This window comes from Aegilops tauschii, chromosome 7 (genome assembly GCF_002575655.3).
Source record: "Aegilops tauschii subsp. strangulata cultivar AL8/78 chromosome 7, Aet v6.0, whole genome shotgun sequence".
Lineage (NCBI taxonomy): Eukaryota > Viridiplantae > Streptophyta > Magnoliopsida > Poales > Poaceae > Aegilops > Aegilops tauschii.
In genome coordinates, this window is record NC_053041.3 from 326,103,266 (window position 1) to 326,130,503 (window position 27,238).

The window sequence follows — 27,238 nt, forward strand, 5'->3', positions numbered from 1 at the left end:
CACTATCGTATGCGTGAAAGCGAGGCAACTTATGTGTTAAGGATTGCCAAATCCTTTCTATAACCTGTATCTGAAATCAATACGCGCCACCACTCCCCCTCCCTAGGATCCTTAGCATATGGTGCAGTATAGTCGCTGCCATGTGGACCCAACCCCACCTATCATGTGCACTGTAGCAGGATGCAATACTCTAAAGGTCTCTTGTAATCAACATTCCTCTCTTCTATAAAAATACGATACGCTCTTGGCGTACTCTTGAAAAAAAAAACCACCCCCACCCAAAAAAAACTCCAAATTACCATGGCTGGTCTCCTTGGAGAAGACATGTACAAGAAGCCCCTGGCATTTATACAATCTAACAAAGAGCCACACGGCACCTAACCTCCCTGCCCCACTCCCGAGCCGCCACCTTCCCCCCTTCCCTTTGCCTTTATACTCGTCGAAGGAACTAAACTCCTACCTCCGTCCTGCCTCGAGCAATCCCCTTCTCCCTCCTTGTGATCTCCGGGTTCCCGTCTCAGATTCCCAGGTTCGATCTTGATCCCCAGCTATCCCCACCTGCCTCTGCCGTCCTCGAATCCTTCGTCGCAGAGGCGCCGCTTTTACCTCTTCTTGCCGCGATTTGAGAAGAAGGCTTTATCGATCCGAGCAAGTCTTCTTGGGCGGGAAGAAAGGTGAGATCTTGCAGAGGTTTGTTCTGTCGATCCTGTAAAAATAAAATAATTAATCTGCAACACCGCTTTATGATCCGTCGCCGTATCACCCATCTCTCTCACCCAGCTGCCAACCATCATCCGCGGTCGGCGCCTCGCCGCTGTACCTCCCGCACCGCCAACTCGTCGCCTCCCCCGTACCACCCCCTCTCCTGCAAGCTGCAGTCTCTGGCTTCTCTGTTCTATATTTCATAAATGGATGCGAAATCTGCCCAGTTAGACGACCGTGAGAGTTGGAGCTTGTGCAAAGGGGTGAAAGGCGACACCCTTACGTGTGGATTACTGGGCGAAAGCGATGTGCTTATGCATAATTTGTCCTCATGTACACCTTTGACCTTGCGTTTTAGCCTTTGGGGATTTTCCAGTGACCAAGCTCATATAGCTCCCAGTCTGGAATTTTTGTCACATAAGACCACCTACGTTTTCGTATAGACAGAAAAGACCATCTGTGATCCGTATTGACAAAAAAATCACCTATGCCGTGGCGGCAGGTTCGGCAGCCAACATGTGGCACCTGCCGCCACAGCCAACGGCGGCAGCTCGGTTGCAATAGAAATTCGGGTCTGCAACGGAACGGCGACACGCTGGTGGGCCCTGCTGCCACTCCTGATGGCTGCCGCTCGTTTTCCTGCTGCTCGCGGTAGCATGCATGTGAACGGTTACAAGTGCTCCTTTCTGTCACTAGATGAATCGGCCGGTGTGCACATCAAGTAGTAGTATAGCAATGTCTAGTCTAAGGTGCATCATCATGCACGTACCAACACGACTTTGTAATGGTAGTGTTAAGTGACTGCGTGCACTCTTTGTATCACGACGTTTCATGGATATGTACTACATACACCCCTTCTAAATTTGTTCGAGTGCAGGCGGGCAGGTGCATGCGGGTACTGTGAGTTGAATTTTTGTCAGATAAGGAGCTGCCATACATGTAGGAAAAGGAGCTGCCGCCATCGGGAGGGGCGGCAGGGCCACCAGTGCGTCCTATTCCGTTGCAGACCGGAAATTTCTGTTGCAGCCGAGCTGCCGGCGGCGGCTGTGGCGGCAGGTCTTGCCGCCGCCCACTGAGGTGGTAGGTGCCACTTGTCGGCTGCCAGGTCTGCCGCCACGGTGTAAATGGTCTTTTTTGTCTGTACGGATCGCAGATGGTTCTTTCTGTCAATATGAAAGCGTATGTGGTCTTATCTGACAAAAAAAACCCAGTCTGTGACGTGCATGAATTGCATAGTGCTGACAAGAGATGTAACTGGTTGGATCATGCTTGGATGATGCATTCATTCGATAATAATCTCAAGGAAAGCTTGCATCAATAAAACTGGAGTAAATATTTTCAAGCATTGTTTTGGGGGAAGTTGTTCCATGTCATTTTCTTGATCAGCTCAATGGAGGTCTCACTGAAAAGGAACATCATATTTTTTGATCAGCTCAATGGAGGTCTCACTGAAAAGGAACATCATATTTTTTTAGCAGCTCTTTGTTCAGTTTGTATGTCACTTGCCATCTGTTATTCCTTTATGAATGTTTTTTGGTTGATCTGCAGGAGCCATGATACCTGCTGTGAAGCTCTCTCCGGCCGCCTTCTCTGTCACCAATCAACGGTCTAAATCAGCTTTTGTTCCGTCGGTGTCCATTCTCAACATGAAAAAATTTGCGTCCTGCTCCCTTAGACCACTCTACCTCACACGGCTAGATGACCCACACACTTCCGAGCTGAAGCCTCGGAGGCAGCTGCTTGACTTCCGGTGTGCAGCTTCAGCGGCTGATGACAAGGAGTCAAAGGCTGAGGTGGTGCCAGCCAGCTCAGAAGTAGCACAAAAGTTGAAGATTTCAATCTATTTTGCGACTTGGTGGGCGCTTAATGTGATCTTTAACATCTATAACAAGAAGGTTCTCAATGCTTTCCCGTATCCCTGGCTCACCTCCACACTATCCCTCGCCTGCGGCTCAGCGATGATGCTCTTCTCATGGGTCACCTGCCTAGTTGAGGCCCCCAAGACTGACTTAGATTTCTGGAAAGCACTTTTCCCGGTGAGTTCGTTCGTTCTGTGGCAACTATTTTATCTGTTGATGGAAATCATGAATCATATTTGTTGTTTGCATTGATGAAGGTTGCTGTGGCTCATACAATTGGACATGTTGCTGCCACAGTGAGCATGTCAAAGGTGGCAGTGTCATTCACACACATTATCAAGAGTGCTGAGCCTGCATTCAGTGTTTTGGTGTCAAGGTTCATTCTCGGAGAGTCATTTCCGATGCCTGTATATCTTTCTCTTCTCCCGATCATTGGTGGTTGTGGTCTAGCTGCTGCGACAGAGCTGAACTTTAATATGATTGGTGAGTATAATTAAGTAAAAATCCTCTTAAGTTGTTTCTCTCGTATCCTCTCCCTATTGGTTGTCGAGAAATTGATGTGCCTTTTGCTTCTAACCATTATAGTCATGTTGTTCATAGATACAAAGAAGCAGTTTCTGTGAGTTAACTGAGGTGACAATTCTTAATTGGTTAAATAATCGACATTCCTAATGTTTTTTGACATAAAACTGAAAAGACTTGCTAAATGATTATTTACTCTATCTGGATTCAAGTGAGCTTCAAGAACTATGTGCTTTAGATTTGAAACTTATGGAAATGAATAAACAGTAAAGTAATCATATATATAATCTTTTAACTTTGTGTAAATTAGGCGAATGGTTACATAAACTGTGGCTAGTGCATTCTCCTTAACACAAGAAGATACAGCTTAAAACCTTTTTTCGTGAAGTTTGACACCAGACAAAATAGGGGCTATAGCTGCATAGGCAACTTTGCAATTCTTGATTGGTCTTGCACTGGTTAGGGGAGGCAGCTATTCTGATGTACTCCTTCCATGATGCTAATAGCCTTATCCTCCCACCAGGATTTATGGGTGCCATGATATCGAACCTTGCATTTGTTTTCCGCAACATCTTTTCGAAGCGGGGCATGAAAGGGAAGTCTGTCAGTGGCATGAATTACTACGCTTGCCTTTCAATTATGTCCCTGGTCATACTCACACCATTTGCTATTGCTATGGAAGGCCCCCAAATGTGGGCCGCTGGATGGCAAAAGGCTCTTGCAGATGTTGGCCCCAACGTTCTCTGGTAAGCAGGAAAAATCGAGAATTCATTTTTCTTCTACATTTATACCATGTGCTGTGATTTGTGCTTAAATTTCATGTGGAAACTTGAAATGATCTCCATATTCACACCATTTAAAGACATACTTCAACATTTTTGATACATTTATAACTCACTAGCAGCACTGTTGCTTATAGCCTTTTAATTCTCTTGACATATTCTGTTGGGAGTCTTTGTCGACAATTCAGCATGTTGTGTTGGAGGTGACCAGGATTTATGCGCATTTGTACCCGAACATATATCGCAACTACTTTTCTTTGCATTGACAGTTTTCTGATGTTGTAAATGTTCGCTCATGTAGGTGGATTGGTGCACAGAGCGTTTTCTACCACCTGTATAATCAGGTGTCCTACATGTCTTTGGACCAGATTTCTCCATTGACGTTTAGCATTGGCAATACAATGAAGCGCATATCAGTTATTGTTTCGTCAATCATTATCTTCCGTACACCTGTCCGCCCTGTAAATGCACTAGGAGCTGCCATTGCCATCTTTGGCACATTCCTGTACTCTCAGGTAAATTTGGTTGCTTTAAGATTTCCTTCTGATTGTCCTTCCCTTGTATCAACTGAAATAAACCTTTCTTTTGCTGGACTAGGACAGGTTAGAGCTCCGTGTATGTAGCATTTAATATTTTTCACCACTCGAGCTTGTGCATACAATTATGTGGCTCTCCTATGACCATAGAGGTGCAGAGGTAGCTTAATTATGAATATGCTACTTTCTCATCCTTGCTGTTGTTGTAATTCGAAATTATGATTGGTTGCTTTGAGGGGCAGGTGTCATTTTATGAAAAACGTGACTAGATCATGAAGAGAAATCATCAAATGATTACGTCAATACATGCTCAAAATACACTCAAGCTAGTTTGGCAATGACTGGAAGTATTTACTTGCCAACAAAACGGGAAATAAGAAACCATAGAAATATATTCGAGTAATAAAGACTCGATAAACTTCCGTTCGGTTGATTCTTCCTCCTTCAGTGTTTATGCCTAACTTAAATATTGCATTTTTATCTTCATACTTGACATTTTCTTAACTGCATTCTGATGTAGGCAAAGCAGTGAGGTTTGAACTATTGTTGAAGGTCAGGTTCATGGACGAAGAATGTCTGCAGAAATAGTACCAAGCACTGGGGCAAATTTTGCTTGTGCAAGTGTCTTGTTGATACAGGTTTAGGTTTTCATGCGAGAGGCGATAATAATAATGGACCATGTTGCTGTTTCCTTGTTATTTGTTAAATCACAAACTGAACTCCAGTGGCCATGAACTGTCGTTGTATCCTGAAATAAGAACTGCATGGAAATTCGTCTGACAGTTCCGTTGCTGGAAAGTAACGATAGCCCTATGCTTAACGGTTAATTATTGATATTTAAGAACTTTGTGTATTTTGAAAGGCATGCTTTCTCTTGTGTTTCCAGCTTCCAGTTTGTTGTTTGCCACGAGCCCTTGAGCAGGGGTTTTGTGGTAAAGTTATACCCACAGGTTGTCCGGCCCAAATTTGGGCCGGTCGTCCGATGATTTAACCGTCTAGATCGAGCGTCTGTTTCGTTCTCATCCTCCCGTCCTCTATCTTCTTCCCCAAATAGGCGAGAAAAGAGCGACGGCGAGTGCTGCTGCCCGCCTTCCTCGCAGCCTTGGGCGCGCGCTTGTAGCCTTAACCGTCGACGTTCAGATCGCTCACCATGGCTACCTTGTCTTGCAGCTCTTGGCCATGGACGCGTCGTTCCTAGCACCGGCCGCCAAGGGGTGTAGCTCCCGGCCCCATGGTTGCAGCACCAGGTTGCGCCGCCCCTCGCCATCAATGCTCGGCGCATCGGTGCCCGTCCGCTGTCATCTCTTGGGTCATCGTTTCGACACATAACTGATGTGGAGCGAACCTCGTGACGAGGGTCGGTCCGTTGTTGGCTCGATTTTTCACGGCACAAAAATCCATCGTTTCGACACATAACTGATGTGGAGCGAACCTCGTGACGAGGGTCGGTCCGTTGTTGGCTCGATTTTTCACGGCACAAAAATCCATCGCAGCAAGAACTCGTCGCAGGTTTACGAAGATGCTCGCAAATCCCGCAGAAACAACACGCCAACCCCTCAATTCGAAGGAATAACGTGGACGAACCGTATAGGCTCAGCTTGTAATCCCCTACGCGTCGCGTCGCAGGAACTCACACGCCAATAGAGATCTTTGACAAAGTTTCTCTAAACTCGATAATGGCCGACGACCGAAAAACACACGTGTCTAATTCATCTCAAAATAACCTAATCCCTTTTTACGTGACGTCCAAACTTGATTTTATAGCAGTAACCAACTTGAAGGACACGCACACCTAAAACCTCTCCTAACGCACACGTACATATACTTCCTAAATTTTGGACTCTTTCTAATTTAAAACTAATTTAAAAATCTGGCAACGCTGATCACAAGAAGCCAAAACGAACTAGTACTTGCTTTGAGGTTCACGTACACTCAACAATCATCCAATTGTTACATGGAGTCCAGAAGCATGGCTCAATCTCATCTTGTGATACAATCTCACACAGGAAATCCCCAAAACGAAGCACAGAACTAGTAAGATGTCTTCCAAAACTACCAGACTTGTTGTTGTTGTCGTCTCCAGAACGTTTTCTATTCGACTGGATTATCTCACGTATATTTTGTGACTCTCTCCCTCGGCGCAATGCCGGAACAATATATTTCGGTGGAACAGCATCCAAACAATTACTGTGAATAATAGGCATGCTTGCATCATCCTCCATTCCTTGAAAAGAAACCGTCCTCGGTTTCGACTTAGGCCTTGGAGATTTCTTCTTGAACACTTCCACAGTACACTTTATATTCTGTGCATTCTTAGGAAGAATAGCATAGAACTTACCCTTATGCATAAAAGTGTACCTGTTTGTTTGCCCATGATGAAGAGCGTTAACATCATGCTGCCACGGACGCCCCAAACTAAGGTGACAAACATGTAGTGGCATAACATCGCATTCCACCTTATCAACATAGCCATCAACAGAAAAAGGAACCTTCACCCTGTGAGTTACCTTCACTTTGCCAACATCATTTATCCACTTCATATAGTATGGTCTTGGGTGCTCCCATGTTGGCAAAGAAAAAGACTCCACCACATCCTTGCTAATCATGTTGCTAGCACTGCCGCCATCAATTATCAGTTTGCACACTTCTCCCTTGATGGTACATGCAGTTTGGAAAATACCCCGTCGTTGTCCTGGTTCAAAAATGACCTTGTCATCTCGCTGGACCTTATGTGCTAGCAAACTCTCCATATCAGGATCATCATGAGGATAACACAGTATGGTATCACCATGACCTCTTTCAATTCCATCCTCTAACTTAGGCATCTCATCTTCAGATTCTGAAATATATTCTGCATCAACAAGTAGAACCCTTCGTTGATTGGAACATTCATGCTTCATGTGTCCACGTCCTCCACACTTGTGGCAAATAATATTGCGATGATGAGATGAAGTCGCATTAGATGAAACCTGAGAGACCTCCTTTGACGCAGCCGCCAGTTTGCTCTGTTCAATGCTTCCCGACTTATAAGAAGGAGTCGGTTTAGCACTAAAACCACCATCAATTGGAGAAGAACCATGTCGCCCACTGTTGTAAGTTGGACGAGTCTCTGAAGCTTGCTTCTCCAATACCCAACGTTCAGCAAGCTCCGCTTGATGAAGCAACTCATGAATATCATTATATTGCATTAAATCAACACGGTCACGAATCTTTTCTTCTAACCCCTCAAAGAAACGTACCATGGTCGCCTCCGCAGACTCACGCACAGCTGTACGGATCATCAAAACTTGCATCTCTTTGTAGTACCCATCAAGTGATTTTGTACCTTCCACTAGACGACGCAGTCTACTATGGAGCTGGCGAGTGTAATAAGCAGGCACAAAACGTTCCCTCATGATTCGCTTCATGTCAGTCCATGTCGCTGGTCGCTCGTGAGTACGGTTCTTATTATCCCACCATACAAGAGCATACTCTGTAAATTCCATTGATGCAACACGAACCTTCTTCTCTTCGGAGTAGTTGTGACCATCAAAAATCTGATTTACACGCATCTCCCACTCCAAATATTTCTCCGGGTCAGCACAACGTCCTGAGAATTCAGGTATGGTTATCTTGATTCGACCCAAACCATCATCCTCATGGACACCATTGCCGCCATAGTCACGACGCCGCCCAGCATGGTGGTGAGCCCCAGCATCATGCCGTGGTCGGTGAGGTAAGCCTCCACGGGCATCAGAATCCTCAGAAAAATCACCATCATCGTCGTTGTCGCGGTCACGACGTTGTCGTGGTGAGCGGGACTGTCGGGGTGCCACATCTCTCGCCTGGAGGCGCTAAACTGCCGCGGTGAGCCGATTAAGACTCTCAGTCACCACCTGTAGACTATCAATGCGTTGTCGATCACTGGCAGTCAAACACTCGTTCAACCTGTCCTCGACGCCTACAATATTTGCAGACAATTCCTCAACCCTTGTCCCAAGCTTCTTGTTGGCTCCCTTGATCGCCATCAGATGAATACGCAAATCATCACTTATCTCCAGACCCTCCGGAAGCTCATCGACCTCCTCATGATCAGATTTGTCATGCTGCGAGTTCACCATCTTGAAATAGTTGAATCAAATAGCAAGAAAAAATTTGGTACCGTGATCAACCTTGCTCTGATACCACTTGATGTGGAGCGAACCTCGTGACGAGGGTCGGTCCGTTGTTGGCCCGATCTTTCACGGCACAAAAATCCATCGCAGCAAGAACTCGTCGCAGGTTTACGAAGATGCTCGCAAATCCCGCAGAAACAACACGCCAACCCCTCAATTCGAAGGAATAACATGGACGAACCGTATAGGCCCAGCTTGTAATCCCCTACGCGTCGCGTCGCAGGAACTCACACGCCAACAGAGATTTTTGACAAAGTTTCTCTAAACTCGATAATGGCCGACGACCGAAAAACACACACGTGTCTAATTCATCTCAAAATAACCTAATCTCTTTTTACATGACGTCCAAACTTGATTTTATAGCAGTAACCAATTTAAAGGACACGCACACCTAAAACCTCTCCTAACACACACGTACACATACTTCCTAAATTTTGGACTCTTTCTAATTTAAAAATAATTTAAAAATCCGGCAACGCTGATCACAAGAAGCCAAAACGAACTAGTACTTGCTTTGAGGTTCACGTACACTCAACAATCATCCAATTGTTACATGGAGTCCGGAAGCATGGCTCAATCTCATCTTGTGGTACAATCTCACACAGGAAATCCCCAAAACGAAGCACAGAACTAGTAAGCTGTCTTCCAAAACTACCAGACTTGTTGTTGTTGTCGTCTCCAGAACGTTTTCTATTCGACTGGATTATCTCACGTATATTTTGTGAGTCTCTCCCTCGGCGCAATGCCGGAACAATATATTTTGCTGGAACAGCATCCAAACAATTACTGTGAATAATAGGCATGCTTGCATCAATAACCTTCGCAGCAAAACAAAACGCCGGATGTAGCTTTTGATGGTGCTGGTTGTAGTTGTAGCCCACCGCGGCGGCGCCCGTTGTTGTCTTAGCACCATTTCGTCGGTTGAAGCAAAATAATACACCGGTTCCAGCTTCTCTCGATAACAGTTCCAGCATCTACATCACATGGTTGTAGCTCCGCTACTAGTCGGTTCCATAAAAAATCAGAGGATTGCAAGTCGTCGTCTCTGTCCACCCCTGCTGCAAAAAAACCAAACGATTCCAGCATCCCCGCTACCCGATTGAAGCAAATTGTTGACGATGATGTCGCCGATGCAGCTCCGGTGACATGACTGTAGCAAAAATCGTTGACGAAGGCGTCGCTGTTGTAGCTCCGGTGAGCACGGTTGTAGCACCTACGAGCATGGTTGTAGCGAAAAAAATGTCGACAACAGCGTCGCCGGTTGCAACTCTGGTGAGCGCGGTTGCAGCTTCTGGGCAATGCCGTGGCCGGTTGTAGCAAATTCTGTGGCCGGTTGTAGCACACAAGGATGCCGGTTCCAGCAAAAACTCATCATGCCATGGCCAGTGCGCACCACCACCACCGCTCGTTGTGCAGCCGTCGACGACGGTTGTAGCAACCGTGTGCAGCACCACCACTCGCCGTTGTTGCGCCCTGATGGACTGTCCCTGTGGCTATGTCGGCGGGACTCGAAGCCGGCGTTGGGCGGAGGACTTCGCTGGGATCCGCGAGGGTTGTAGGCGTCCATGGCCGCGGGGATGGGAGAGGGTCTCGCCGGCAACGACGGAGCGACGAGGTTGGGCGCCGAGCAAGCCGTGGAGGTACACCGGTTCTAGCTTACCGGGGAGTCGCTCGTCGGGGAAGATTCCTGTGTTGGGCTGACCATGGCTGGGAGTTTGGAGGTAGGGGATTGGTAGCTCGGAGTGGATTGGTAGCAGAGAGAGACCAGGGACAACGAGTGGTTGCGCTATGTTGTGGGGGATAAAAGGAAGGAGAAAGCAGTGTCCGTGGGGCCAAAGAGTAACGTGGTCGCGTGCACGAGGCCTCAAAGTGTGTTCGAGGCGTCCGGTGCAAAGTTCGGCCGGTGCACCAGATACAAGCGTTTACCTTGTGTAAATCTCTCATCACTTTTTTAGTCCTCTGAATCGACAACTGATCTTTATATCACTTCCACCTCACGGTATGCCACGATCTTGGGTGAAGCAAATATGCTAACTATAGAGAAGCTGGAAAAGATAGTTTCTTGTATGATCTTAAATCTCCAAGTTGTCCGTAACCATGGGCATGTCTATTCGAACAGGTATAACCTTGTAGAGGTGTACTAATTTACCTAACAGCGTCGAATGTTCAGCTATATGAAACTGCCATCTCATTTATAGCCATCATCTATAGTGAAAGTGGTGTTCTGATCCGGAGCTCGGGTGAACAGTAAAATCATAAAAAAAACATCAAAAAATCTGTTTTTTTGGTGTCAGGGGTGAACAGTAAAATCATAAAAAAGATTAAAAAACGTAAAAAAAAAAATCTGATTTTTCGTGTCAAACATTCACAAATGTTAGTTTCATAACGAGGTGACATTCGTGTAAAACGTGGCAAAAAAATGCTAAAAAATGTTATTAACATGGTGAAAAAAATCGATGCTCCAAAATTCTTTAAAAAACTACATTTTGGAGAATAGATTTTGTTTTTTACCACGTTTTATATGAATGTCTTGCAATTCACTAAAAAATTTGTCAATGTTTGACAAAAAAATATCAAATTTATTTCAATTATTTTGATTTTACTATTCACCTGAGCTCACATGAGCTTGGATGAGTTGTGTGCTCACCTATGGTCACTCATATAATAATATGGGCTATAAAGTTAACTACTACTCCCTCCGTTCCTAAATATTTGTTTTTCTAGATATTTGAACAAGTGACCACATACGAAGCAAAATGAGTGAATCTACACTCTAAAATATGTCTACATACATCCGTATGTGGTAGTCCTTTTAAAATGATTAGAAAGACAAATATTTAGGAACGGAGGGAGTACATTAATACATATTTCTACCTTCTCTCTTTCTGTTTCTTCATATTTATTGTATTTGCTTAAGAATGCGTATATAACTAGGCTCTTGTATGAGGGCTCACTATTCTTTTTCGCATCTCTCTTCTACACATAGACAAAAGTGTCATGTAAGTCGGAAGTGCTATTCTAAGCATGAGCTCAGATGAGCTCCATATCTGCTTCGTCCGCTTGCGTCAAGATTGCCACCATCACACGTATATGCCTCTATATTCCAAATAGTATATCCAAATATACCCAATCAATTTCCAGGCGATGGTCCACCCTATACCATACTTTAATGTCACAATCACCGTCCCACGCTTGACGGCTCAGACGGGCGTGCACCATATGGACCACGGCTCACACGTTTGCCCACAAACGGCCGCCGTTCATACTGCTCATTTATTGTCATAGACGCACGACTCATACCTCATCAAACGCATACGACGTGCCAAGTGTTTTTTTTCTATATGCCTTGACCAAATGCCACCCAGTGTAACAGCAGGCCCAATTTCCAAATGGAGACCCAATGAGTAAGGTCTTCGGCTGAAATTGTTTTCTCAAACTATTGCAATTTCCTCAACGAACCATAATTTGTTTACTAACAAAGGGCAGAAAAATACCAAAGCAACTCACACTTTCGGCGGTACCACGTAATTAAGAACACACAATGTACTAATGTTATGCATGCCTACAAAGCTCAGGAATGGAACAAATTACAAACACAATGCAAAGGAATGAACATTTCTCTTACTGTTTTGATAAAAGTGATGCTAAAGAATATCGGCTAGCCTCAAATGGATCTGAATGTTTGCCGCAGACATTCCTCCGGTGCCCGAGCACTCCATATTTCAAACACTTCAGCAATTTCCTTGGAGCTCTTGGCACATCGTCTTATCCAAAGAATCAAACGATGTTCCAATGGGAGGGTTCACAACATTGCCATCTCGCTTTATTATGAACGCCCTCATTGATAGTTCCAGAGCACTTTTCCTATTTGGGTTCATAAGATCACAATCTACAGGTGCTTGCTGAATTCTAACCCTGCGCAATCACAAAGCATTTTATCTTAGCCACTGGTAAAAATAAATAAACCCAAAAACAAGGAGGCAGCGGGAAAACTAAGAGAACGAAACATATAATTTCTTATTCATCTACTGTTGTGCAAGCAATTATGTTGGACTAGGTTGCATCCTTTCCATACATGAATACTATACTCAGCTAAATGATTAACCATTCCAAAAACAAATGAATTACAGATGCAGTTTCCTTTCTCTGAAAGATGGCTTAAACAGAACAGGGTCACTGCAATTCAAGCACAGATATGTTTGTTTGGTTATTTCGAAGCAAAATAAACACGACAATTTACACCACGACAAGGCTAATTTTTGAAGGTTACTACCAGGTAGTCAATAAAAACTGTGAACCAGCAACATATGAATCCTAAAGCAATAAAAAATAAATGCAGATGAACTTTCTCCGAGCAGTTGGTTTCACACTAGTGCGGCTTCTCACACTAGAACAGGCATCAATAAGGTATGGTTAACACAAAGATAGTTCTTCACGGTACAGTAGGAATGGCTTTTTCATTTATCTTCCACATATATATGAGTAATAGCAGTTAGCAAAAATATGAATCCCATATAAAACACATGCTGCCGATAGGATATTCTTGAGCCAGTGAACAAGAGCTTCTGCCAACAAAAAATACCTCCGGGTCTAGCCGCTCATAGCTTCAAAACAAACCTGTAGCAGACCGTCTTCATGATGGAATCCAACATTTCCTCCGCCGCTGCAAAGGTCTCTGCCCTGGCAGATTTCACCTTCGACTCATGCTAATTGAAGTTGTGGCTACATGTTCCAAGTCCACAAATATATGCATTGGATTACCTGGAGGCACATATTCTTTAAACATAATTCTCTTCCGACTCTCTATCAAATTGTAGCCTCATATACTTCAACCATCGGCGCTGTGCTGCCCATCATTCTCAGAAATTTAGAGAAACCCCATTCAAAACTCTTTGCGGGCTCATCATGTACAAGCACCCTAACCAACATGACATTCTGGAAATGATTATTGACACCAACAAATAGGCCGAAGGCATGTCGTACAAATTGGGCCTGTATGTGGTGCCGAATGTTATGATGTCGCCGAAAAATGTGTACTGCAACATGTTGCTCCCGCTTGCCCACATTAGGTTCTTGATCATGCCCTCGTTGTCAGGCTGAACTCTGTACTCCAATTTGAAGTGTGGATCCTTTGCCCCAATTTTTGCAAAAACCTCCATCGTCTTCCTCACATTATCATCTGCCTGCTTTCTGCTTATCGTTTCACACAGATTTTCGCAAATACCTCTTAATGAACGACACATTTTCCATAGATCCAAAAAAGCTGCCTATGATGTTTATAAACCTTCAGAAGGTTGACATTGTTCCGCCTCAGCTCCTTTATCAGGTCTCTACTTTACACATCAATGTGCTTGTGCAATGCCAGTGTATCATCTCGCCAAAGTCTGGCGGGGCGAATGATTGTGACTCTCCCGAGGATCAGCAATATACCACGTATTGTCCTCCATCCGCATCAACCTATTGAGTGCCGGGCATTTGCAAAGGCAGGACCGTGTGTTCTCCGCACCAGGTTTACCCTGCATAGGTAATCAATCTGATCAGAATGCGCACACTACACATAACCTGCATCTATTTGTATTGCTGAACATCATACTACTACGCAACATCGGGCAACCATAGACAATTTCCTACATGCACTTCGTCCTCTCAACATTCAGTCGGCTTTTGCCATAGCTGATCCCAAAACCTTTTTCACAAGAATACAAGTTGTAGAAATCATATGCTTCGCCCAGCGAGTCGAAAGTAGTACCATTGGGCCTGCTAGGGGCAGCGGCACCAAATCCTCAACCTGCAAGCAATGAAATTATTTCTGTCAACTAAATTATTCCACCGAACATCATTATGCAGATGAAATCTAGTAATCTGATAGATGGAATTTGCCGTTAAAAACAGTAAGCATGCACGCTAGCTCATATGACAACATTTTGCATAGTACAAAAAAACGTTGGACCTTGAAAACCTAAATATCCTCAACCTACAAGCAATCAAATTGTTCCTTTTAACTAATTTTTTCCACTTAACATCATGCCGCAGATGAATCCTAGTAATCTGCTAGATGGAATTTGCCTTTCAAAGCAGCAAGTGTGCATGCTAATTCATATCAGAACATTTTAACACACTAATACACAGAAACGTGGGTGGCTGCTAGCATGAATATCCAACAACAACAACAACAACAACAACAACAAAGCCTTTAGTCCCAAACAAGTTGGGGTAGGCTAGAGGTGAAACCCATAAGATCTCGCAACCAACTCATGGCTCTGGCACATGGATAGCAAGCTTCCACGCACCCCTGTCCATAGCTAGCTCTTTGGTGATACTCCAATCCTTCAGGTCTCTCTTAACGGACTCCTCCCATGTCAAATTCGGTCTACTCCGCCCTCTCTTGACATTCTCCGCACGCTTTAGCCGTCCACTATGCACTGGAGCTTCTGGAGGCCTGCGCTGAATATGCCCAAACCATCTCACACGATGTTGGACAAGCTTCTCTTCAATTGGTGCTACCCCAACTCTATCTCGTATATCACCATTCCGGACTTGATCCTTCCTCGTGTGGCCACACATCCATCTCAACATACGCATCTCTGCCACACCTAACTATTGAACATGTCGCATTTTAGTCGGCCAACACTCAGAGCCATACAACATTGCGGGTCAAACCGCCGTCCTGTAGAACTTTCCTTTTAGCTTTTGTGGCACTCTCTTGTCACAGAGAATGCCAGAAGCTTGGCGCTAGTTCATCCATCCGGCTTTGATTCGATGGTTCACATCTTCATCAATACCCCGACCCCCCTGCAACATTGACCCCAAATACCGAAAGGTGTCCTTCTGGGGAACCACCTGGCCATCAAGGCTAACCTCCTCCTCACAACTAGTAGTACTGAAACCGCACATCATGTACTCGGTTTTAGTTCTACTAAGCCTAAACCCTTTCGATTCCAAGGTTTGTCTCCATAACTCTAACTTCCTATTTACCCACGTCCGACTATCATCAACTAGCACCACATCATCCGCAAAGAGCATACACCATGGGATATCTCCTTGTAAAATATCCATACTGTAAAATCGCACAATAGTGCCGAACATACATTCCATCATCCTCACCTCTTATTCTAGCCAAGAGCCCGGGGATTCATCTGTTAGCGCCCCTGACCATGGGACCCCACCAGTCAGGACCACAGAGGAAACCAGTGCGCGGCCCAGGCGCGCGCATAAGGACAACCCACACTAGGTCGCCCAGAGTGGGTGAACAAGGCCGACCCAGCCAAGAGGTGTACTTAAGACAGCACCCAACCCTCGTCTAGGGTATCCAGTGGATCAACGGCGAAACAACACCCGACAGCTACTAACTACCCGATCCCCTTTCCTCCTAGCTCGAACCCTAGTTCATCTACTGAAAACATATTCTAATTGCTACTGTGATTCGTATCTGTGAGTGAGATTTCCATCAAACCTATGAGATACTAGTGCGTCCCTTACATCTGGTATCAGTCGCCACCACCACCCTTCCCGTCGCGCGTTCTGGCGTAGTTCATCGAGACACGAAATCTTCGCCAAGTGCAACTGCAACTGGAGCACATGGATCCGGCTACCAGGACCTACTCTGACAAGCTCACCTCCACGATGGAGGCCAACACGATGGCCGTCACGGCAGTCACCACCCGCCTGGATGACCTGGCAGCGTGGCGGCCCGATCTGGAGCGGCGCGTCGCCGATCTGGGAGATGCTGTATCCGCACTCCAACAAGGGCGACCCGACACCAACGACGCCAACGGCGGGGGAACCCAGGCACTGGATCCCATGGCGCCACCACCAGCAACTCGTAGCACATCTCCTCGTGCTGCTGAAGGCGCGATAGATGCACCTCGCGGGTCCAATGACCATGACTTGTTCCATCTGCAATGGGGGACGATGGCGGTGTCCTTCTAGACGCCGCCTCCTCCCGGCCAACGGACTGAGGCCGGACATCTGGGTGGTGGTCATGTTGCAACGACCACCAGCCCTGGACACTGCGTGTGCCTTGGCACTACTGTAAGAAGAAGTGGCATATGGGGTGTACATGGAGCCGTCCCGTCAACCGGCGACGCAGCCACCAGAGGCGCCAATTTGACCTCCAGCAGCGCTGCCGCTTCCTCCTCCATCGGCCCGCAACCCACTGCAAGAAGGGGCGACCGGTTGGCGCGGGACCGACACGGCCCGGGCGGAAGCAACAAAGATCAAGACCCTATGAGATTATCGAAGAGCAAGGGGGTTATGCTTCAAGTGCGGTGAGCGCTGGGGCCACGAGAATGTTTGCCCCACATCGGTGCAATTCGACATGGTGGAGGAGTTGCTGGAGCTGTTCGGCATCAACGCATCGTCTGATCTATAGAACACACCACCAGAGGAGCCAAGATAGGATGCAGTCATGGCGATCTCGCGATCAGCCATGACGAGAGGGGTGTTCCCGAAGGCGTTCCAGCTCTGGGCGTGGATTCAAGGCCGCGAGGTGTTGATGCTGGCCGACTCAGGTAGCGTCACCTCGTTCATCAACAAGTGATTCCCCGAGGGCAGTGAAGGTGTGCGTCCACTATCAAGAGCATACAAGGTGCGCGTAGCGGACGGGGGGGGGGGGGGGGGAGCTGCTCTGCTCCACAAATGTTCCAGGATGCACGTGGTGCTCACAAGGGTACCAATTCACCGCCGACATGAAGGTGCTTGATCTCGGCATCTACGACTGATAACCACAAGAATAGGGGATCACAACAGTTTTCGAGGGTAGAGTATTCAACCCAAATTTATTGATTCGACACAAGGGGAGCCGAAGAATATTTGCAAGTATTAGCAGTTGAGTTCTCAATTCAACCACACCTAGAGACTAAATATTTGCAGCAGAGTGATCAGTAGCACAGTAATATGATAGTTTGATAGTAGTAGTAACAGTAGCAATAGCAACGGTAGTAGTAACAATAGCAGTTTTATAGTAATTGTAATAGCAGTGATACATCTCCATAGTATCTACTTTTCCTAACACTTTTGCTCTTATTTTGGACTCTACTTTGCATGATTTGAATGAAACTAACCCGGACTGACGTTGTTTTCAGCAGAACTACCATGGTGTTGTTTTTGTGCAGAAATAAAAGTTCTCGGAATTGGACGAAATTGTTTGGAGAATTATTTTGGAATATGTCTTTCAAAATACCATGGCTAAATAAATTTATCCCTACAAAATCATATAGTCTTGTCATGCTCCATCTTCTTAACATAAAGTATTTATCATGCATAACCCCGATGACAAGCCAAGCAATTGGTTCATACTTTTTAACGCGCTTCAGTTTTTTCAACTGTCACGCTATACATGAGCGCGAGCCATGGATATAGCACCATGGGTGGAATAGAATATGACGTTGGAGGTTGTGTGGAGAAGACAAAAAAGGAGAAAGTCTCACATTGACGAGGCTAATCAACGGGCTATGGAGATGCCCATCAACTAATGTCAATGCAAGGAGTAGGGATTGCCATGCAATGGATGCACCAGAGCTATAAGTGTCTGAAATCTCAAAAGAAAACTAAGTGGGTGTGCACCCAACTTGCTTGCTCAGGCATTTGAGGAGGCCCATCATTGGAATATACAAGCCAAGTTCTACAATGAAAAATTCCCACTAGTAATATATGAAAGTGACAAAATAGGAGACTCTCTTTCATGAAGAACATGGTGCTACTTTGAAGCACAAGTGTGGAAAGGATAGTAACATTGTCCCTTCTCTCTTTTTCTCTCATTTTTTATTTTTTCTTTTCTTTTTGGGCTCTTTGGCCTCTCTTTTTATTTATTTATTTATGGCTCTTTGGCCTCATTTTTTTAGTCTGAAGTCTCATCCCAACTTGTGAGGGAATCATAGTCTCCATCATCCTTTCCTCACATGGGACAATGCTCTAATAATGATGATCGTCACACTTTTATTTACTTACAACTCAAGAATTACAACTCGATACTTGTAACGCCCCGAGACCGATGCGCCAGATGTCTTCCAGTTATTCGCCATCGTTGCCATGTCATCCGCTTGCGTGTTGCACTTTGTCATGTCATCATATGCATTTCATCTACATGTGTTTCTAAAACTTGCATCCGGTCGTGTTCGACATTTTCTCCGTTGTCCGTTTCGGATTCCGACACTCTCACACGCACCCGCCGCACCTCCAAGATCTTGTTTTATGAGCGGGAGAAAAACGTTCTCGGAATGGGCCGAGAGTTGGCGAGCGGTCGGTAGACCGCCTTCCAAATTTCGTCTCATTTGGAGGTTGTTTGATGCCCCAACGGTTAACCGTGTTAACCGCCGGACGTTTCGGTACTCTAAGACGAACCAGACCCTTTCCCTCCTTCACTTTGCAGCCCAACACCTCTCCACACTAGCCACCTAGCCCAACAAACTCCCCTCCATGCTCATCGCCGTCGGATCACGATCATGTGGGCGAAAACGGCTCACCAATAGCCCTCTCCTAGCCCACCTACCTACTCCCTCCGCTCCAAACCGTCCTATGGCGATCGAACGGTCCGAAAACGGACTAAATCCCCTAACCCTAGACCCCCTGCCTATTTAAGCAGCACCCATATTCCATTTCTGGCATCCCAAGCACCTCCACCTACCTCTAGCCTTCCCCTCAGATCAGTCGCCGTCACCACCTCGAAATCTGCGCCGCGCCGCTGCCCCGCCGCCACTTATCCTCCACCAGCCATTCCCGCCACCACCTGAGCCACCGCCCGCGCCCAACCCCTCGACACCACGTGCCCCTGCCCAGCCTCCCAGCGCCGCCGGCCCGCCAGGCCCGTGCGGGGCCCTGATATGTCTCCAACGTATCTATAATTTTTGATTGCTCCATGCTATATTATATTCTGTTTTGGACATTATTGGGCTTTATTATACACTTTTATATTATTTTTGGGACTAACCTATTAACCGGAGGCCTAGCCCAGAATTGCTGTTTTTTGCCTATTTCAGAGTTTCGCAGAAAAAGAATATCAAACGGAGTCCAAACGGAATGAAACCTTCGGGAACGTGATTTTCGGAACGAACGTGATCCAGAGGACTTGGACCCTACGTCAAGACATCAACCAGGAAGGCACGAGGTAGGGGGGCGCGCCCTCCACCCTCATGGGCCCCAGGTTGCTCACCGACGTACTTCTTCCTCCTATATATACCTACGTACCCCAAACTACCAGATACGGAGCCAAAAACCTAATTCCACCGCCGCAACCTTCTGTACCCATGAGATCCCATCTTGGGGCCTTTTCCGGAGCTCCGCCGGAGGGGGCATTGATCACGGAGGGCTTCTACATCAACACCATAGCCTCTCCGATGATGTGTGAGTAGTTTACCTCAGACCTTCGGGTCCATAGTTATTAGCTAGATGGCTTCTTGTCTCTTTTTGGATCTCAATACAATGTTCTCCCCCTCTCTTGTGGAGATCTATTCGATGTAATCTTCTTTTGCGGTGTGTTTGTTGAGACCGATGAATTGTGAGTCTATGATCAAGTTTATCTATGAACAATATTTGAATCTTCTCTGAATTCTTTTATGTATGATTAGTTATCTTTGCAAGTCTCTTCGAATTATCAGTTTGGTTTGGCCTACTAGATTGATCTTTCTTGCAATGGGAGAAGTGCTTAGCTTTGGGTTCAATCTTGCGGTGTCCTTTCCCAGTGACAGTACAGGCAGCAAGGCACGTATTGTATTGTCGCCATCGAGGATAACAAGATGGGCTTTATATCATATTGCATGAGTTTATCCCTCTACATCATGTCATCTTACTTAAAGCGTTACTCTGTTCTTTTGAACTTAATACTCTAGATGCATGCTGGATAGCGGTCGATGTGTGGAGTAATAGTAGTAGATGCAGGCAGGAGTCGGTCTACTTGTCTCGGACGTGATGCCTATATACATGATCATACCTAGATATTCTCATAACTATGCTCAATTCTATCAATTGCTTAACAGTAATTTGTTCACCCACTGTAATACTTATGCTCATGAGAGAAGCCACTAGTGAAATCTATGGCCCCCGGGTCTATTTTCCATCATATTAATCTTTCAGCACTTAGCTATTTCTGGCGCCGTCTTTATTTCGCTTTCTTTACTTTGCATCTTTATCATAAAAATACCAAAAATATTATCTTATGATATCTATCGGATCTCACTCTCGTAAGTGACCGTGAAGGGATTGACAACCCCTTTATTGCGTTGGTTGCGAGGATTTATTTGTTTGTGTAGGTGCGAGGGACTTGCGCGTGGCCTCCTACTGGATTGATACCTTGGTTCTCAAAAACTGAGGGAAATACTTACGCTACTTTGCTGCATCACCCTTTCCTCTTCAAGGGAAAACCAACGTAGTGCTCAAGAGGTAGCAAGAAGGATTTCTGGCGCCGTTGCCGGGGTGTCTACGCAAAAGTCAACATACCAAGTACCCATCACAAACCCTTATCTCCCGCATTACATTATTTGCCATTTGCCTCTCGTTTTCCTCTCCCCCACTTCATCCTTGCCGTTTTATTCGCCCTCTCTTTTCCGTTTGCCTCTTTTTTCGCTTGCTTGTCGTTATGGCTAGTCCCCTATCTGCTCCTTTGTCCCCTGAGTTTGAAGTTCTTCACTTTAAACAAAGACAAGAAGAAAATTTCAAAGATGCTTGGTATAGGATGATAGAATCTTATCGTAATTGCACCTTAGAGGTGAGTTTTAGAATTTTGCTTCGCAGTTTTTATGTTGGACTGAATATGTCCCATAGACAACTCTTGGATTGTGTTGCCAAAGGAAATTTTTATTGAAATTGATCCCAGTGTTGCGCATGAAATCATAGAGGGAATAGTGGGAACACTACCTCAACAAAAGGGGCCACAACATACCCAGGAAGAGACACAAGTTTTTGAAAAGATTTGCGAAGTAACTAAGATCTTACAAAAGTCTCTTGAACCTCTTAAGAACGTTAGCGGAAATATTCACCGCATGAATATGTTGATTACCCTTTGCAATAAGCGGTTGGATTCTTTAGATCTAAAAATTTCCGAATATGAAGGGAAACGTAAAGAACCTCCTGGATTCGAGCATGATTCCGCTAAAAAATTGAAAGCCAAAGATGGCAATACCTAGATCTATCCTTGCTATTATGCCTAGCTAAGGGCGTTAAACGATAGCGCTTGTTGGGAGGCAACCCAATTTTATTTTTAGTTTTTTGCTTTTTGCTTCTGTTTAGGAATAAATATTTGATCTAGACTCTGGTTAGATGTGTTTTTATGTTTTAGTTAGTGTTTGTGCCAAGTTAAACCTATAGGATCTTCTTGGATGATAGTTATTTGATCTTGCTGAAAATTCCAGAAACTTTCTGTTCACGAAAATAATTGTTAAAAATCACCAAAACGTGATAAATATTGATTCCAATTGCTTCTGATCAATAAACAAATTATCTAGGTCGTCCTATTTTGGCTGAATTTTTGGAGTTCCAGAAGTTTGCGTTAGTTACAGATTACTACAGACTGTTCTGTTTTTGACAGATTCTGTTTTTCGTGTGTTGTTTGCTTATTTTGATGAACCTATGGCTAATAAAATAGTTTATAAACCATAGAGAAGTTTTAATACAGTAGGTTTAACACCAATATAAATAAAGAATGTGTTCATTACAGTACCTTGAAGTGGTCTTTGTTTTCTTTCGCTAACGGAGCTCACGAGATTTTCTGCTAAGTTTTGTGTTGTGAAGTTTTCAAGTTTTGGGTAAAAGATTTGATGGATTATGGAACAAGGAGTGGCAAGAGCCTAAGCTTGGGGATGCCCATGGCATCCCAAGATAATCTAAGGACACCAAAAAGCCAAAGCTTGGGGATATCCCGGATGGCATCCCCTCTTTCGTCTACTTCCATCAGTAACTTTACTTGGAGCTATATTTTTATTCACCACATGATATGTGTTTTGCTTGGAGCGTCTTGTATTATTTGAGTCTTTGATTTTTAGTTTACCACAATCATCTTTGATGTACACACCTTTTGATGAGAGACACATATGACTCGGAATTTATAGAATACTCTATGCGCTTCACTTATATCTTTTGAGCTATATAGTTTTTGCTCTAGTGCTTCACTTACATCTTTTAGAGCACGACAGTGGTTTTGTTTTATAGAAACTATTATTCTCTCATACTTCACTTATATTATTTTGAGAGTCTTAAACAGCATGGTAATTTGCTTAAATTGGGAAATTAATCCTAATATGTTAGGTATTCAAGACTAGTAAAGAACTTTCTTATGAGTGTGCTGAATACTAAGAGAAGTTTGATGCTTGATGATTGTTTTGAGATATGGAGGTAGTGATATTAAAGTTGTGCTAGTTGAGTAGTTGTCAATTTGAGAAATACTTGTGTTGAAGTTTGCAAGTCCCGTAGCATGCACGTATGGTAAACGTTATGTAACAAATTTGAAACATGAGGTGTTCTTTGATTGTCCTCCTTATGAGTGGCGGTCGGGGACGAGCGATGGTCTTTTCCTACCAATCTATCCCCCTAGGAGCATGCGCATAGTGCTTGGTTTTTGATGACTTGTAGATTTTTGCAATAAGTATGTGAGTTCTTTATGACTAATGTTGAGTCCTTGGATTATACGCACTCTTATCCTTCCATCATTGCTAGCCTCTTCGGTACCGTGCATTGCCCTTTCTCACATTGAGAGTTGGTGCAAACTTCGCCGGTGCATCCAAACCCCGTGATATGATACGCTCTTTCACACATAAACCTCCTTATATCCTCCTCAAAACAGCCACCATACCTACCTATTATGGCATTTCCATAGCCATTCCGAGATATATTGCCATGCAACTTTCCACCGTTCCGTTTATCATGACACGTTCATCATTGTTATATTGCTTTGCATGATCATGTAGTTGGCATTGTATTTGTGGCAAAGCCACCGTTCATAATTCTTCATACATGTCACTCTTGATTCATTGTTATCCCGGTATACCGCCGGAGGCATTCATATAGAGTCATACTTTGTTCTAGTATTGAGTTGTAATCATTGAGTTGTAAATAAATAGAAGTGTGATGATCATCTTTCATAGAGCATTGCCCTAATAAAAAAGGGGAGAAAGGCCAAAAAAAAGAAGGCCTAAAAAAAGAGAGAAAATAAAAAGGGGCAATGCTACTATCCTTTTTCCACACTTGTGCTTCAAAGTAGCACCATGATCTTCATGATATAGAGTCTCTTGTTTTGTCACTTTCATATACTAGTGGGAATTTTTCATTATAGAACTTGGCTTGTATATTCCAACAATGGGCTTCCTCAAATGCCCTAGGTCTTCGTGAGCAAGCAAGTTGGATGCACACCCACTTAGTTTCTTTTATTGAGCTTTCATGCATTTATAGCTCTAGTGCATCCGTTGCATGGCAATCCCTACTCCTTGCATTAACATCAATCGATGGGCATCTCCATAGCTCACTGATTAGCCGCATTGATGCAAGAATTTCTCCTTTTTTGTCTTCTCCACATAACCCCCATCATTATATTCTATTCCACCCATAGTGCTATATCCATGGCTCACGCTCATGTATTGCGTGAAGGTTGAAAAAGTTTGAGATTACTAAAGTATGAAACAATTGCTTGGCTTGTCATCGGGGTTGTGCATGATGAGAGCATTCTTGTGTGACGAAAATGGAGCATGACTAAACTATATGAATTCGTAGGGATGAAATTTCTTTGGCCATGTTATTTTAAGATGACATAATTGCTTAGTTAGTATGCTTGAAGTATTATTACTTTTATGTCAATATTAAACCTTTATCTTGAATCTTTCAGATCTGAATATTCATACCACAATTAAGAGAATTACATTGAAATTATTCCAAGTAGCATTCCACATCAAAAATTCTGTTTTTATCATTTACCTACTCGAGGACGAGCAGGAATTAAGCTTGGGGATGCTTGATACGTCTCCAACGTATCTATAATTTTTGATTGCTCCATGCTATATTATATTCTGTTTTGGACATTATTGGGCTTTATTATACACTTTTATATTATTTTTGGGACTAACCTATAAACCGGAGGCCCAGCCCAGAATTGCTGTTTTTGCCTATTTCAGAGTTTCGCAGAAAAAGAATATCAAACGGAGTCCAAACGGAATGAAACCTTCGGGAACGTGATTTTCAGAACGAACGTGATCCAGAGGACTTGGACCCTACGTCAAGACATCAACCAGGAAGGCACGAGGTAGGGGGGCGCGCCCTCCACCCTCGTGGGCCCCATGTTGCTCCACCGACGTACTTCTTCCTCCTATATATACCTACGTACCCCCAAACTACCAGATACGGAGCCAAAAACCTAATTCCACCGCCGCAACCTTCTGTACCTGTGAGATCCCATCTTGGGGCCTTTTCCGGAGCTCCGCCGGAGGGGGCATCGATCACGGAGGGCTTCTACATCAACACCATAGCCTCTCCGATGATGTGTGAGTAGTTTACCTCAGACCTTCGGGTCCATAGTTATTAGCTAGATGGCTTCTTGTCTCTTTTTGGATCTTAATACAATGTTCTCCCCCTCCCTTATGGAGATCTATTCAATGTAATCTTATTTTGCGGTGTGTTTGTTGAGACCGATGAATTGTGGGTTTATGATCAAGTTTATCTATGAACAATATTTGAATCTTCTCTGAATTCTTTTATGTATGATTAGTTATCTTTGCAAGTCTCTTCGAATTATTAGTTTGGTTTGGCCTACTAGATTGATCTTTCTTGCAATGGGAGAAGTGCTTAGCTTTGGGTTCAATCTTGCGGTGTCCTTTCCCAGTGACAGTAGGGGCAACAAGGCACGTATTGTATTGTTGCCATCGAGGATAACAAGATGGGGTTTATATCATATTGCATGAGTTTATCCATCTACATCATGTCATCTTACTTAAAGCGTTACTCTGTTCTTTTGAACTTAATACTCTAGATGCATGCTGGATAGCGGCCGATGTGTGGAGTAATAGTAGTAGATGTAGGCAGGAGTTGGTCTACTTGTCTCGGACATGATGCCTATATACATGATCATACCTAGATATTCTCATAACTATGCTCAATTCTATCAATTGCTCAACAGTAATTTGTTCACCCACCGTAATACTTATGCTGATGGGAGAAGCCACTAGTGAAACCTATGGCCCCCGGGTCTATTTTCCATCATATTAATCTTTCAGCACTTAGCTATTTCTGGCGCCGTCTTTATTTCGCTTTCTTTACTTTGCATCTTTATCATAAAAATACAAAAAATATTATCTTATGATATCTATCGGATCTCACTCTCGTAAGTGACCGTGAAGGGATGGACAACCCCTTTATTGCGTTGGTTGCGAGGATTTATTTGTTTGTGTAGGTGCGAGGGACTTGTGCATGGCCTCCTACTGGATTGATACCTTGGTTCTCAAAAACCGAGGGAAATACTTACGCTACTTTGCTGCATCACCCTTTCCTCTTCAAGGGAAAACCAACGCAGTGCTCAAGAGGTAGCAGGCCCGCCCGATCCCATCTGGGCCCGAGCCGCCCGCAGACGAGCCCGTCGCTTCCTCGTCGCCCCGCATCTAGGGAGGTCTGCCTCCTACCCTTGAGCTCCTCGCCGCCTTTGTCATCTGCTCGCCGGAGGCCTCACCGGCAACCACCTCCACTGCCGCCTCTCCCGCCTGCCGCCACGGGTCGCCTCGCCGTCCTCCTCATTGTCGGCGACCAGCGCCGCGCCCCGGATCCTGCGCCGCCGTGCATCGGGCTCTGCCACCGCGGTCGTGGACCTTTGCGCCCGTGCCGGTAGCCCCTTCGCCGGACCTCGCCCCGACCAGATCTCTGCGAGGCGCACCCGGATCTACCGGGTCCCCGTCTCGCGCCCCTGTCGTCCCCTTCGTGTCGTCGCCACTGGCGTCGCCCCAAGCCAAGCCGCGCCGCCCGCCTCCTTTGTCCGTGCCGGGCAGGTGGACCCCGCCGGAGCCGCTCTGGCCGGCCGGTTTAGTTGAATCGGGCCGACCCGCGTAGACCGTGGCCCGGAACCACCCGGTTCGCCCAGACCGCCCCGAGCCACCCCTCTGCACCACCCCGCTCTGGCCCAAGGGCCCTCTGGTGAGTTCACCCTCGCTATGTGAAAGCACAAGTGCTCCCTGGGTGATTTTGGTAATTAATGTCAACATATCTCTTGTTGGACTAATATCTTCATCTAGTATATTTCAGAAAGTTCAACAAAGGCGTGGCATGGACAAGAGGATGTGGAACCCCTTCAGGATGCTAAGGACACATATTGGCCAAAGCTCAAGACTCTAAATTTTCATTTTAGTGATCCAAGATCACATTGAGTCCATAGGAAAAGCCAATACTATTAAAAGGGGATGAGGTGTTGCTTAATGGCTTGCTTGCTCAAAATGCTTAGTGATATGCTCCAAAAGCCCTCAACCACTTTCTCATTTCCACATATGTCCTAAACCCAATGTCAAACTCGGCCCCACCGATTTGATCTATCCGACACCACAGAGTTCACTTGACATAGCCACTGCCAGAAACCCTAATCAGTTCGGTCTCACTGATGGGATCTCGGTCTCACCGAGATGGGCTTGCAAACCCTCTGTTGCCTGTAGCAATTATTTCGGTCCCACCGAGATATGCAGTCGGTCCCATCGAGTTTGCTTGACCAACTCTCTGTTTGCTTATTACCAAAG

General features: G+C 45.1%; 1 protein-coding gene and 1 long non-coding RNA gene across 6 annotated transcripts; one reads left to right on the forward strand and one right to left on the reverse strand.

The window, feature by feature from the left end:
* The first annotated feature begins 349 nt into the window (after positions 1 to 349).
* LOC109759718 (glucose-6-phosphate/phosphate translocator 2, chloroplastic) lies at positions 350 to 5,262 on the forward strand. 4 transcript variants are annotated; one of them, XM_020318549.3, is made up of 6 exons: positions 350 to 674; positions 2,251 to 2,738; positions 2,819 to 3,044; positions 3,607 to 3,829; positions 4,167 to 4,380; positions 4,922 to 5,262. In XM_020318549.3, the coding sequence occupies exons 2-6, from the start codon at positions 2,256 to 2,258 to the stop codon at positions 4,931 to 4,933; spliced, it is 1,158 nt and encodes a 385-aa protein (XP_020174138.1). In that variant the 5' UTR covers positions 350 to 674; positions 2,251 to 2,255; the 3' UTR covers positions 4,934 to 5,262. The 4 variants fall into 4 exon arrangements, with proteins under 4 accessions (XP_020174138.1, XP_045087825.1, XP_020174139.1 ...); XM_045231890.2 differs by having other exon boundaries at positions 388 to 529; XM_020318550.3 differs by having other exon boundaries at positions 403 to 690.
* Positions 5,263 to 12,000: 6,738 nt separating this feature from the next.
* Positions 12,001 to 16,924, reverse strand: LOC109759719 (uncharacterized). 2 transcript variants are annotated; one of them, XR_002232171.4, is made up of 4 exons: positions 16,172 to 16,924; positions 14,187 to 14,343; positions 13,138 to 14,071; positions 12,001 to 12,470 (listed from the first exon to the last, which is right to left on the reverse strand). It is a non-coding gene; the product is annotated as an uncharacterized lncRNA (long non-coding RNA). The 2 variants fall into 2 exon arrangements; XR_002232172.4 differs by having other exon boundaries at positions 16,035 to 16,511.
* Positions 16,925 to 27,238: the final 10,314 nt, after the last annotated feature.